The 13,515-nt window shown below is 61.3% G+C and overlaps 1 protein-coding gene across 2 annotated transcripts; it reads left to right on the forward strand.

Annotated features, from left to right (window-relative positions):
• The first annotated feature begins 37 nt into the window (after positions 1–37).
• THOC5 (THO complex subunit 5) lies at positions 38–13,401 on the forward strand. Of its 2 annotated transcripts, none has more exons than XM_050318274.1 (20): positions 38–197; positions 1,180–1,288; positions 1,658–1,801; positions 2,607–2,720; positions 3,264–3,361; positions 3,961–4,107; positions 5,938–6,052; positions 6,500–6,632; positions 7,599–7,676; positions 7,834–7,874; positions 9,096–9,195; positions 9,557–9,665; positions 10,576–10,677; positions 10,817–10,913; positions 11,148–11,262; positions 11,939–12,042; positions 12,138–12,225; positions 12,572–12,687; positions 12,856–13,046; positions 13,205–13,401. In XM_050318274.1, exons 2-20 carry the CDS (start codon positions 1,196–1,198, stop codon positions 13,266–13,268), a joined length of 2,049 nt encoding a protein of 682 aa, XP_050174231.1. In that variant the 5' UTR covers positions 38–197; positions 1,180–1,195; the 3' UTR covers positions 13,269–13,401. The 2 variants fall into 2 exon arrangements, with proteins under 2 accessions (XP_050174231.1, XP_050174232.1); XM_050318275.1 differs by lacking the exon at positions 38–197 and adding an exon at positions 751–769.
• The last annotated feature ends 114 nt before the right edge of the window (positions 13,402–13,515 follow it).

Genomic DNA, 13,515 nt, shown 5'->3' on the forward strand with positions numbered 1-13,515 from the left:
TGGGGGTTTGGCCACGCCCCTTCGATTAAAGCCCACGCCTCCATTTCCGGGGCCACACCCCCGGCTCGCGCTCCTCCAGGCTGGCGGCGCCCGCCAGGGGGCGTTGTAGCAACCCGTGCCTCGCGCCGCTGCCGCTCCGCGCCGCGCTTGCTTGTTTTGTGACGTCACTTCCGGGAGAGCGCGGTGTGAGGCGGGCGGTGAGAGCGGGGAGCGGGCGGGACCCCCGGGGGCACCGGGATGGGATGGGGGGCTCGGGGGGGACAAGGGACCGGGATCCGTGTGCGGGGTTGGGAAGGGGCTCCGGGGAAGCCGAGGGGTCCCGGGGTTGGTGGTCTGGGGGGCTTGGAAGGGCGGAGGGTCCGGGATCGATCGGTGTTTTGGGGCCTGGGGCGGGGGGCTCCAGGGGGGCGAAGGTCCCGGGATTGGTGTGCTGGGCTCTGGGGGATCAAGGGGAGGGAAGGGTCCCGGGGCCGGTGTGCTGGGGGTCTGGGGGGGCTCGCGGGGAGCGGAGGGTCCCGGCTCTGGGGGAGCTCAGCAGAAGGGAACGGTCCCGAGTGGAGGCGTTGGGGGGGGTTCGAAGGGGCGGAGGGTCCGGGATCGCTGAGACCTTGGGCCCGGTGTGCTGTGGTTTGGGGTGGGGGAGCCCCGGGGTCGGTGGTCTGGGGGACTCCGGAAGGGTTTCTGGGGGGTCAGAGGGTCTAGGGGGGCTCTGGTGAAGCAGAATCCCCTGGGTTTGGGGTGCTGTGGTCGGGGGGGCTCTGGAGGAGGGGTGGGTTCCTTGCCTGGAGGAGCTCCTGGAGGAGGGGGTCCCCAGTCTGGGGGCTAAGGCGGAGTGGAGTCCCTGTGTGCTGGATCTGGGGGGCTTGGAGGAGCAGAGACCCCCCCATCCCACAGCGCTGGGGGTCTGGGGCGAGGCTCTGGAGGCCCTGTGTGTTGGGGTCTGGGGGGGTCAGTGAGAGCAGAGGGTCCTGATCTGGGGTGGGGGGCTGTGGTGGAGCAGAGACCCCAGACCCTCTGTGCTGCTGGGGCTGGGAGGAGCTGGTGGGAGAAACCCTGGGAATGGGAGGTGCAGGGGCTGCCCCGGGACCCTGCAGAGCCCGGGACAGGCTGGGGGAGGGATTCTGGGACAACCCTGATCCCACCCAGGTGGTTTTGTGACCCCCCTGTGCCCCTCCCCAGCCCTGCTGGCCTCACCATGTCCTCAGAGTCCAGCAAGAAGAGGAAGCCCAAGGTGATCCGCTCGGATGTGCCTCTGGAGGGGAAACGGGGCAAGGGAGACCCCGAGCAGGTATGGAAGGCACAGGGATCAGGGACCTGCCCACTCCTGCTCCAGGCTGGCCTCCTGTCTCCCGGAGGGAAAACAGGTTGTCCAGAGAAGCTGTGGCTGCCCCTGGATCCCTGCAAGTGTCCAAGGCCAGGTTGGAGCAACCTGGGCTAGCGGAGGGTGTCCATGGAATGAGATGATCTTTAAGGTCCCTTCCAGCCAAACCACTCTGGGATTCCAGGATTTGCGAACCTCTGAAATTCCCACTGTGAATTCCTGAGTCCTCTCCGTGTGTAAAGCCATGGGATTCACAGGCAGATCCGGGGGCTGTGTCTCCCAGAGCCCTTCCCAGCAGGAGGAATGAGCCCTGGAATGTGGCTTTTCCCTCTGCAGGACGTCAGGTACTACAGCGAGGAGAGCGAGGTGGATCTGCGGGACCCCATCAAGGACTACGAGCTCTACAGGGAGACCTGCCAGGAGCTCCAGAGGCTCATGGCAGAGATCCAGGAGCTCAAGAGCCGGGGAATCAAGGAAAACGTAAGGAGAGGCCTTGGCAGGTGGTGTAGTGGGTCTGTGCTTTGAGGTTTTCCCATTAATCCCAGAAGAATAGGGGAAGGAGCTGGGGTGTCTCCTGGGGAGAGTCAGGGAAAGGAAACAGCTTCCCATGTTCCTTGGGCAGGGATTGAGCCTTGGGAATGCAGCAGTTTCCTTTGTCCCAGGTTCCTGGAACAGGGATTGAGCCCCTGGAAATGGAACAGCCTCCCTTGTCTTGGGCTCCTGAGACAGGGATGGAGCCCCTGGAATTGGAACAGGCTCCCCTTGTTCCAGTCTGCTGGGACAGGGATTGAGCCCCTGGAAATGGGAACAGCCTCCCTTGTCCTGGACTCCTAGGGCAGGGATTGAGCCCTGGAAATGGAACAGGCTCCCTTGTTCCAGGCTTCTGGAGCAGGGATGGAGCCTTGGAAATGGAAGAGCTTCCCTTGTCCCAGACTGCTGGGTCAGGATTGAACTCCTGGAAATGGGAACAGCTTCCCTTGTCCCAGGCTGCTGGAGCAGGGAAGTGGGAACAGCCTCCCTTGTTCCAGGCTTCTGGAGCGGGGATTGAGCCCTGGAAATGGAACAGCCTCCCTTATCCCAGACTCCTGGGACACCTCAGTGCTTGAGGCTCAACCACCTCTGTTCCTACCACTGTGAATAATCCCTGGAGTGATTCCTGAGGAGCCCAGACCCCCCTCCCAGCTCTTTCCAGTGGGTCCCTGTGATCCAGCAGACCCTGGATGAAGGCTCTGCGTGGTTCCAGCCATCCCCCAGTCCTGATCCCACCCCTCTTGCCGCCCCCCAGGCCGCGGAGATTGACGAGCGGCGCGTGCAGAGCTGTGTGCACTTCATGACCCTGAAGAAGCTCAACCGCCTGGCCCACATCCGCCTCAAGAAAGGCAGGGACCAGACCCACGAGGTGAGGGGGGGCATCCAGCCTGGCATCTAGGGGGGGCAGGTGGGGCTCTCCCTGCTTCTTCTGTCTCAGGGTGCACGTGGTGTGAGGAGTTAACGCGCCAGCCAGGCCGTGGGGATTGGGTTGGGGGTTTATCCAGAGATCCGAGCCTGGAAAACGCCCACTGGGTGCAGGGGAGCTGTAACTGTAGTGATTAATGAAGGAGGGCTGTGTGCCTGTGTCTTGAACATGGTGGGGGGTCAGAAAGCCCCATCTGGTGCATAAAGGGGTGTAGGATTGCCCTGGAAGCTCCAGAGTTCTTGGAGAGGGGACTCAGTCCGTGTGCTTGTCCCATGCCTTGGCTTTGAAACCTGCTGCAAGGAGAAAAATCAGTCTGATGTGTCACAATCTTTGCTTCTCCAGTCCTTAAAAATGTCATTCTTCCCCACAAAAAATCGTTGCCAAACCTAAAAGCAGCTGTCCCAAGGTGGTGTGGTGAGGGGGAGGGTGTTGGTGGCTCCTGGGAGGCACAGCTCCATCCCTGCTCCGGCCGTGTCCATGTTCCAGGCGAAGCAGAAGGTGGATGCCTATCACCTGCAGCTCCAGAACCTGCTCTACGAGGTGATGCACCTGCAGAAGGAGATCACCAAGTGCCTGGAGTTCAAGTGAGTTTGGCCAGGGAGCAGAGGCAGCAACAGTGATGGGATGGGGTGGAGGCTTCCAGTGTTTGGGAGCTCTTGCCACGTTGCCTGAGCCCCCTGCGGGAGGAGAGCGGGTGTTCCAGCTGTCATGGAACCATGGAATGGTGTGGGCTGGAAGGAACATAAAAGCTCATCCAGTGCCACCCCTTGCCATGGGCAGGGACACCTTCCACCAGCCCAGGTTGCTCCAAGCCCCGTCCAACCTGGCCTTGGACACTTGCAGGGATCCAGGGGCAGCCACAGCTTCTCTGGGCAACCTGGGCCAGGGCCTGCCCACCCTCACAGCCAACAATTCCTTCCCAATATTCCTCTGGCAGTGGGAAGTTGTTTCCCTTTGTCCTGTCCCTCCAGGCCCTTGTCCCACGTCCATCTCCAGCTCTCCTAGAGCCCCTTTAGGCACAGACAGTGGAGGAGAAAGCAGGCTCAGCTCACTGAGAGGGTGGTTCACAGAGAGGGAATTTGGGGCAGGGAGCAGCAGTGGAACACTCCTGTGGAGCACCTCGAGTCCAGCTGTGGTGCAGCCCTTCCCACCCTTCCCTGAGCTGATCCACCTGTCCCTGCAGGTCCAAACACGAGGAGATCGAGCTGGTGAGCCTGGAGGAGTTCTACAGAGAGGCCCCCCCTGAAATCAGCCGCCCTGCCATCACCCTGGCAGAGCCCCACCAGCAGACCCTGGCCCGGCTGGACTGGGAGCTGGAGCAGCGCAAGAGGTGGGTCAGCAGTGCCCCTGCTCCCTGTCCCTGCTCCCCTTCTGGATGTCCCTATTCCAGGGATCTGGGCAGGCACCCAGAGGTGCTGAGAGAGCAAACACAGAGGATGAAAGTTCATCCCCCTTGGATCAGTGTGGAGCAAGTGACACAACTATTGCTTGGCTGAGCCCTTGGCTCAGGATTCCCTGTGTGTGGAGCTGGGCTTGGTGGGATCCTTTTTCCATAGGTCAGGGAGTTTTCTTTCGTGTTCTGGTGATCCCTGTTCCATCTGCAGGGAGCAAAGGAGCCCAGCCTGGCTTGGCACAGCCTGGAGCTGCTGGGTGTCCCTGCTCCCTGTCCCTATTCCAGGGATCTGGACAGGCACCTGGAGCTGCTGGGAGAGCAAACGTGGGGGCTGAAGGTTTTCACACCCTCTTGGATCAGTCAGTGTATAACAAGTGACACATTTATTGTGTGACTGGGAGATTCCCTCTGTGTGGAGCTGGGCTTGGTGTGATCCTTGTTCCTCAGGTCAGGGAGTTTTCTTTCATGTCCTGCTCATTCCTGTTCTGTCTGCAGGGAGCAGAAGGAGCCCAGCCTGGCTGGGCTGGAGCTGCTGCCAGGGGTGGAGCTGCCAAACATCCACCCTGTCACACTGTCCTGGGGCTCAGCTGCTCCCTGACTCCTGTCCTGGGGGAAAAGCAAACATGACCCAGCATTCCTGTGTTTGGAAAACAGTCAGGCAGCATCCAGGGCCAGCCTTCTGGAAAGATCCTTCCTGGAATGTGCTGCGTGAGGGCAGCCCAGGAGAGCAACCCTTGTGCTTTCCCTCTCCCAGGCCCTTCCCCTCAAACCTGGCTTCTTTTTCCTGGTGGAAGGCACAGCTGGGATCCCCCAGCTGGCTCTGCCTGAGGCACACGAGCTGGAGATCTCTGAGGGTTCTGATTAAAATGGTCCTTGCAAACCTGGTGGAGACCCACAGTTAAATGGCTGAGATGCCTTGGAATTCCCAGTCCTCACCCCCTGCTATCCAGGGAATGCCACTGTGCACCTCCCACTGCTGAGGTGGGACAGGAGCAGATGCCAGTGGTGCTTGGGGTAATTCCCATGTTGGGGTCATTCACATCCATCCATGACTTACCTTGGTGCTTTGAGCTGTGCAAGCCCATGGAGTGCTGAATGGGCTTTGGAATCCTCTGCAGGGTGCCTCTGGAGGGAGTGCAGGCATTTCAGTAGCTCTGTTTTGGGAAGGGGTGGGAAAAGTGGACAACAGATCCTGTGTAGGAGCCTGTTGGGGGGCATGTTGCCCCTCACAAATACAGCTTTGCTTGGAAACAGTTTCCAAGTCCTGCAGTGTCAGGTCTGTTCCCCCTCAGAGGGGGCTTGTCCTGGACAGCTCGCTCCCATTCCCAGCTTCCCTGCTCCTGCTGAGGAAGGGCTTGCACGAGATGTAACATGTTCTCCCTAACCCCAGGGCTTGGAGCATCGTGGTGGGCTTTGATTTCCCTGGGCTTTCTGTGGTGCACCCTGACCATGGCACATGACATGAAGTGGAAAAGCCTCTCTGGGAGCTCGGTGGGGTCGTGGCAGGTGTGGGAGCAGAGCTCCACTTGCTGCCCCTGCTCAGAGCACAAGGCTGAGCTTCCCCTCTGTCTCCCCGTTCGTTCTCCATCTGTCATCAGTTCCTTCCTTCCTCCACTTGCCCTTGGCTTTAGGAGCGAGTTCTTTGTGCTGTGTCTGAGCTCTCCTGGTTGCTGCAGTGAGCTGTGAGGGCTGGGGCCTGTCACCCAGCTGGCTCCTGGCAGGTTTTGCAGCTCTGGCGTGTGGCAGTAACAGAATTCCCACCCGCAGGCTGGCAGAGAAGTACAAGGAATGCCTGACCAGCAAGGAGAAGATCCTGAAGGAGATCGAGGTGAAGAAGGAATATCTGAGCAGCCTCCAGCCTCGGCTCAACAGCATCATGCAGGTACCTGAGCTCTGCAGGAGGGGACAAGGTCCTGGGGGCTGAGCTGAGGTCGTGCTCCCAAGGGCAGTGCCTGGGCTGCTTTGGATTTGGATCTGGAGAGGTTTCATTCCCAGGGGCTGAGGGGCAGCTCGAGACCCCTCCGGAGCCTCCTTGTTTATGCGGCAATTCCTGCGGAGCTGGAGGAGCCGCTAAATGGGCCTTTCCCTGGAGAGTCCCACGCTGCTCCAGCCCCCTGAGACTGCCCTGGGAGGGAAGAACAGGAGGAGGAACTGGGTTATTTTCAGCTCCAAAACTTTCCCAGCCGAGGCCAGGCCGGCCCTTCCCTGGGGCTCGCCGTGCCCAGGGTGTTTAACCCGGTGCTGGCTCCATCTCCCACTGGCTCAGGGGTGGGTGAGGAGGATGAGCTGCTCCTTTCCCAGTGCTGAAGGCTGTCCCTGTCATTCCCAGGCCTCCCTGCCTGTCCAGGAATACCTGTTCATGCCCTTCGACCAGGCACACAAGCAGTACGAGACCGCCCGGCACCTCCCGCCGCCCCTCTACGTCCTCTTTGTCCAAGCCAGCGCCTATGGACAGGCCTGTGGTGAGCACAGAGCAGGAACACGACCCTTGGAGAGGGCTTTGGGATCACCCCACAGGCCAGATTTCACTCCTGCCTGCAGGAATCACCGCTCTGGGGGGGTCTTTGCAGCCCGTGTGCTGTGGGATTGTGCTGAGCCCGAGGTGGCCCCATGGCCGGAGCAGTGAGGCAGCAGCATTTGAAACCTTGTTGGCTCAGCTGCCTGGCCGGGAGAACTGCTTGGGAAGCTCCCTTCCCACCCCTTCCCCTCTTCCCAAGGTCGGCAGGGATGTCCCTGCAGCCTGGGAGCTGGCTCAGTGCTGTCACAGCCTCCCCAGAGCTGTCACCCTGTGGGGTGGGCGCTGCCTCTTGCCACCTGTGGTTTGGGGGGACTCCAGGGCAGGGGGTGCCTTTCCCTGGCCTTGCAGAGGCCTTTCCACGGATCATCTGGAAGCTTTCATCCCTTCAGGAAGCTTTGTATGTTGAGGGGCTTTCTGGAGCTTCCTGAGCTGGGAGGGATTTGCTGGAAGGGGTCAGGAATCCCAGTGGGCTGTGTGGATGGAGAGGGATGTGGTGTCACCAGCTCTTATACCACTCTGGGAGCAGGGGAGCATGGAAGGACACCGTGGCACGTGGCCACAGCAGGTCCCTGCTCAGAGACATCCACAGCCATGGTGACACTGCTGCTCATCCCTGCCCGTGCCAGCCAGACCCCAGTCCCTCCTGGCTCCTGATAAGGATTTGGCCTCCATGGTTTGCAGGGAGAGTCCCACAACACCCAGCATTTTCCTCCCTCTGCCCCCATCCTGCCCAGGACTTCCAGCCCTGTGGTGGCCCCACAGAACCTTCCAGACAACTGCTCTTCTCACTGACCCTTGCTTGGAGGTTTTCCTGCTGGGAAGCAGGAGTTCTGGGGACAGGGCTGCCCTGCCAGGAGCCTCTCCTGGCAGAAGGGTGACCCCCAGCTCAGTTCTCCTGTCTCCCCTGCAGACAAGAAGCTGGTGGTGGCCATTGAGGGCAGCGTGGAGGAAGCCAAGGCCCTGTACAAGCCCCCCGAGGACTCGCAGGGTGAGTTGGGGGTTTGCCTGGGGGACACGTTCCTGAGTGTCTGCAGCTTCCTTTTGCTGGGAGAGGGATGTCTGGGGGAACTTCCCTTGGAGAAGGGGCTGGTGGAGGGAGAAGTGAGCCCTGGGTGGTCCCTGCTCACCCCCCTCTCTCTGTGCAGACGACGAGAGCGACTCGGACGCGGAGGAGGAGCAGACCACGGTAAGGGACAGCTCTGGGTCCTGCTCCTGCTGGATCCTGGGAGCTGCTGGGAGAGCTGGGCCTGGCTGGGGCTGGGAGCTGGTCCCTGCACGCTGTGAGTGTAGAGGGGCTCTGGTGTTAAATCCAGGCGTTTCTTGGCACGAGGGAGGTGCCATTTCCCAGTTTGTGTCCTAAATGCAGGAGAGCCGGGATACAAAGCTGCTCCAGTGTGTCCCACCACACTCACATCCCAGATGGAGCTGCTCCACTTTGTATAAATAGCCTGAGGGCAGGGAGCTGGTGTCCAACGGGGAGGGATCTGTGTCCATCCCCTGCCAAAAGCGTTCTCTGCACCAGGGGTTGTTCAGCACTCCCTCAAGGCAGTGTTCATCCTGCAGATAACTCCTGTTGGATACTGGGGAGAGGTTGGAAGTGCTGGTTGCCCCCAACATTAAAGCCTGAGGGGGGTCTGGACCTCGACTCCCACCACATGGCAGAACACTGGGTGTATTGGGCTGTTCTTGGGGGGAGGAGTAAAGGGAAGGGCCTTGAGTGCAGGGAAGGGAACAGAGCTGGGAAGGGGCTGGAGCAGCAGGAGCGGCTGAGGGAGCTGGGGGGGCTCAGCCTGGAGAAAAGGAGGCTCAGGGGGGACCTTCTGGCTCTGCAACTCCCTGACAGGAGGGGGGAGCCAGGGGAAGGTCGGGCTCTGCTCCCAGGGAACAGGGACAGGAGGAGAGGGAACGGCCTCCAGCTCTGCCAGGGGGGATCAGGTTGGATATCAGGGATAATTCCTTCATGGCAAGGGCTGTCCAGCCCTGGCACAGCTGCCCAGGACAGGAGTGGAGTCCTCATCCCTGGGGGATTTCAAAGCTGTGTGGATGTGGCACTTGGGGACATGGTCAGTGGTGGGGAACGGTTGGACTCGATGATCTGAAGGATCTTTCCCAACCTGAACAATTCTGGGATTCTAGGAGCTGCCCCTTGCAGTGGGGAAGCTTTTGGGGCCAGCAGGCCTTTGGCTCTGTCTCCCAGGGGTGGGGATGCTCCTGGGAGCTGAAGGAATGACAGGAACCAGAGCTGGGTGAGCTTTTCCTGCTACCCTCCCTCCCCAGGACAGCTCTGTGCCTGTGCCACTGGGATTCTGGGGCACTAAAGGAGAAGGAAAGAGCAGTGGGATGGGCAGGAGGGGTCCCTGGGATGGGGAGGAGCAGGACAAGGCTCAGAGAGCTGTTTCCCCCCCAGAAGCGGCGCAGGCCCACCCTGGGAGTGCAGCTGGACGACAAGCGCAAGGAGATGCTCAAGAGACACCCCTTGTCCGTCACCATCGACCTCAAGTGCAAAGGTGAGGGCTCTGGGGTGGGACAGCAGGACAGGGACAGCCCAACAGCACCCTGGGGTCCTCAGGGAGAGCTGGGGGGGGGTGGAAGGGTTTTCCTGAGCCTTCCATGGAGGGAGCTCCTCTCACCCACCACGCATGGGGGGGTGACCTTGCCCTGCAGCTCCTCCATCCCACTGGGAGCTTTTCTCTTCTCGTGGCGTCTTGGGCCTGGCAGAACCACCTGGGAAATGCTGGTGGGGTCGTGTTGGGGTCCCAGTGGATCCAGGTGTTCCCACACTGCCCCTCTGCCCTGGCTGTCCCAGCAGAGGGTGGGGGGTGGCTCTGGGCTGGAGCAGCCACCGATGCTGTCCCTGCTCTGGCACAGATGAGAACGTGCTGCACCTCACCTTCCACTACCTGATGAACCTCAACGTCATGACGGTGAAGGCCAAGGTCACCACGGCCATGGAGATGACCACGGCCATCAGTGCCGGGTAAGGGGGTCTGGTGGGCTCCAACCTGGAGCTCTTTGGTCAAGGATCCCATGGGATCCAGGAGCCCTGCACAGCCAGGGCACCTTCCTCCTCTCCCTCTGCCATGCCAAGCCAGGAGCAGGGAGTTTGGGAGCCTTTGGCAGAGCTGTCAGGAGCTGGGAAGAGCCTCTCCCGCTGTCCCATTCAGCCTCCCTCCCCCAGGCCGTGCTGTCAGCTCCTCACCCCCCTGCTCCTCAGGTCACCTTGTCCTGAGCTCTGGAGACGCAGCTGCCTCTCCCTGTGCTCCCCAGAGGCCCTCTGGAGCCTGACTGAGGTGAGGAATAGCTGAAGTGGCAGCTCTGGGGGCCTGCCCAGGGAGCTCCCGCAAGCTGCCAGCTCTGCTGTGGCTCTCCCTGGGACAGGAGGAGGTGCCTGAGGAAGAGGGAGGTGGGAGAGGCTGGTCTGGACTTACCTGGAATCAGATGTTGCCTCCCAGCCCATCCCATGTGCAGCCTCCCCATCCCCTTGGGGTTCTCTCTTCACTGTAGACACCCCAAACCCTCTGTGGCAGCAGCTCAAGGGTGTTCTCTCCCTCCTGTTGCCCTTGGCTGTGTTACCCCAAACCAGGGAGGCTGTGCCTTCAGCCAGACCCCAAATCCTACAGCCCACTGGGCTTGGTCAGGCTTGGGAATACAGTCAGACATGCACTGGAGGGAGCAGCCTCCTGGGAAGTCAGTACCCTGTGATTCCCATTTTCTTCCCAGCCAGGGTGGAGACAGATCTTTAGGAGAGGAATTCAGGGAAAGCCGTTCTGGTCCTGAACTCATGGAGCTCATAATCCCCTTCTCTGGGTTTGGGGCCTGTTAGTGGCCACCCCAGAGAGGTGTGGAGCCCAGGCTGCCTCTGGCTGAGCTCTCCTCTCCTCCTGCAGGGACCTGCTGTCCCCAGACTCCCTCCTCAACTGCCTCTACCCCGGAGACCACGGGAGGAAAACCCCCAACCCGGCCAACCAGTTCCAGTTCGACAAAGTGGGGTGAGTGGGGGGTGGTTGGGCTGAGTGCCCCACTCCCAGCATGGCACATCCCTCCCTGGGCTGTCAGGGAGGCTTTGGAAGTGGTGGGACGAGGTGAGGGGATGCTCTGGGGTGACATGACCCTTCCTTGTCCCCACAGCATTGTGACCCTGAGCGACTACGTGACGGAGCTGGGGCACCCCTATGTGTGGGTGCAGAAGCTGGGAGGCCTGCACTTCCCCAAGGATCAGCCTCAGGCAAGGCACACCCCCTCCCCTGTCCCCCACAGCAGCTTTGGGGACGCTCTGGGGACACTCTTGTCCTGTGCTGTCCCCTCAGAGCTGCTCCCAAACCGCGGCACACTCACGTCTGGGCTGGGCGTGTGGGGCACAGACGGGATGGTCTGAGCCCTGGGAGGGACACTGAGCCACCCAGCTGGTGCCTGCTGGGCTGTGGGGTGCTAGTGCCAGTGCCATCCCTCCTGCCCACAGCACACGGTCACTGCAGACAACTCTCTGAGTGCCAGCCACATGGAGCTGACCGTGAAGCTGCTGCGGAGCCGCCTGCAGTCCCGCCTGGCCCTGCACAAGCAGTTCGCCTCCCTCGGTGAGTGCCAGCCTTCCTGGGGACAGGGCTGCAGTGACAGGGTCCCCTGCTGGGCCCCTCATCCATCCTTAGGGACACAGATCCAGTGGCAGGATCCTGCTGGCGTTCCAACCCATCCTTAGGGAGATGGGAGCAGTGGCAGGGTCCCTGTGCAGGGGAGAGCTGGCTGGTGTCACCTTTAGCGTTTCCAGTCATTTCCTCTGTCCGTGAGGGCAGCAGGGATGAGGATGAGGGATGAGGGAGGCAGCAGGGATGGGGGAGCTGCCCTGGTCTGGGAGGGCAGGGGAGGGCTGTGCCCCTCTCAGTGCCCAGCACCCCCTTGGGAATGGCCATCCCAGTGCTGGGAAGGGATTTGGGCCATGGCAGGAGGGGAACCACCCCTGGGCCTGCTGAGCAACCAGGGATCATGGGGGATCACGGGATCCAGTGGGATCACAGCCCAGGAATCCAGGGGGATCCCAGCCTGGGGATCCAGTGGGATCCCAGCCCAGGGATCCATAGGATCCCAGCCCAGGCCTCTGCTGGTCCTGCTGAGCAGCCGGTGGAGGTGTGAAGGATAACAACGACATCCCAGGTCCTGCTTTGGGGGCCTCCCCCCTGGCATGACAGTGGCAGGATGGTGGCAGAGCTTGTGCCCAGCCCTGCCCTGCTCAGCTGGCCCTGTCCTTGTCCCCAGAGCACGGGGTCGTGCCGGTGTCCAGCGAGTGCCAGCAGCTCTTCCCCACCAAGGTTGTGTCCCGCCTGGTCAAGTGGACGGCCATTCCCTTTGAGGACTACGCTGTAAGTGCCAAACATGGGGATGAATCCCTTCCAGCCCCCTCCCAGCCCCTTTCCAGCTCCCACCTGGCACCAGCTCATTCCTCATCCCCTCCCAGGAGCTGCCTTACACCAAGGATGTGATCGAGGCCGGCTTGGCTGAGGACACTCACCTCTACTACATGGCCCTGATAGAGAGGGGAACAGGTGAGAGCATCTCCTCCCCTGGGAATTCCCACTCCCCACACCCCCAGGGCAGCTGCTGGGGCTCTGCGTGGAAAATGCCCCTGGTTGGAGGCCCTGGGGCTCTCCACTCACTTCTACCCTGTGGCAGCTCTGGGCCTTGGAGGGGTCCTGACTGGCTTTGGGCTCATCTTTGGGGTTTGCTTGAGCTTTGGGTTCCTTCACCTTCTTGGGCTCCTCTACCTTCTGTTGCTTGGGCTCCTCTACCCTCTCCTTGGGCTTCTCCACCTTCTCTCTCTTGGGCTCCTGACGTTCTCCTTGGGCTCCTGCACCTTCCCCTCCCTGGGGGTGACACGTTCTCCCTGCCCAGCCAAGCTCCAGGCGGCCGTGGTCCTGAATCCCGGTTATTCCACACTCCCGCCCGTCTTCAGCCTGTGCCTGAACTGGAAGGGGGAGCGGAACAGCAGCAACGACGACAACATTCGGGTAATGGGGGGGGCAGAGGGGCCCTTTTCGGGGTGTCCCCAGCGGTTCTGTGCCCACAGCAAGGGAGATGTTGGGCTGAGCTGCTGGGTGGGCACTTGGGCGCAGCAGCGGGGTCTGGCAGTGCAGAGCAGGGATCTGAGCCCACACCAACCCCATCCCTGTTCCCAGGCCATGGAGAGCGAGGTCAACGTGCACTACAAGGAGCTGTGGGGGCCCAAACCGGGCTACCAGCTCCTCACCAACCAGCTGCAGCGCCTGTGCATGGTGCTGGACGTGTACCTGGAGACAGAGCCCCACGATCCCAGCGTGGAGGGGCCCAAGGAGTTCCCTCAGGAGAAGATGTGTCTGCGCCTGGTCAGGTGAGAGCCCCTGCTGAGGGTGCTGGAGGGACCTTGATGGCACCACTGTCCCCTGGTGCCAGCCCTGAAGCCTGTCCTGTGTAGGTCTGCTCCAGGAGTGGGTGCCAGGGGTTTCCTGATCCCTGTGAGTCATGGCCTGTCCCTCTTCTCCTTTCCAGGGGTCCCCTGCGCCTGAAGCCCTTCAAGTTCAACTACCCCCAGGGGTTCTTCAGCCATCGCTGAGCCCCCTGGGCACCTCTCTGGGATGGGCCTCATCCCCCCTGCAGGGGGAGTGTCCCCATCCCCCCATTTCAGCTCCTTTTCCAAGATTTTGGGGTCGGTTTTGTAGCCAAAGGGATTAAACTGAACCCAAGGAGACGAGTGTGTGTGTCCTGTGTGTGCAGTGGGCGGGGAGTGGGGTCCTGTGGGGGCTCCAGCAAGGCCTGCGTCCCTTCCCTGGGCTCTGACAGCTTTTCCTGGGATGCTGCCT

This window comes from Myiozetetes cayanensis, unplaced genomic scaffold (assembly GCF_022539395.1).
Source record: "Myiozetetes cayanensis isolate MyiCay16 unplaced genomic scaffold, myiCay2020 scf21, whole genome shotgun sequence".
Lineage (NCBI taxonomy): Eukaryota > Metazoa > Chordata > Aves > Passeriformes > Tyrannidae > Myiozetetes > Myiozetetes cayanensis.

Coding starts and splice junctions, on each gene's coding strand:
- THOC5 (XM_050318274.1), top strand. CDS start 1,196: ATGTCCTCAGAGTCCAGCAAGAAGAGGAAGCCCAAGGTGATCCGCTCG. Junction 9,666..10,575: donor ACCACGGCCATCAGTGCCGG/GTAAGGGGGTCT, acceptor CTCCTCCTGCAG/GGACCTGCTGTCCCCAGACT. Junction 10,678..10,816: donor TTCCAGTTCGACAAAGTGGG/GTGAGTGGGGGG, acceptor TTGTCCCCACAG/CATTGTGACCCTGAGCGACT.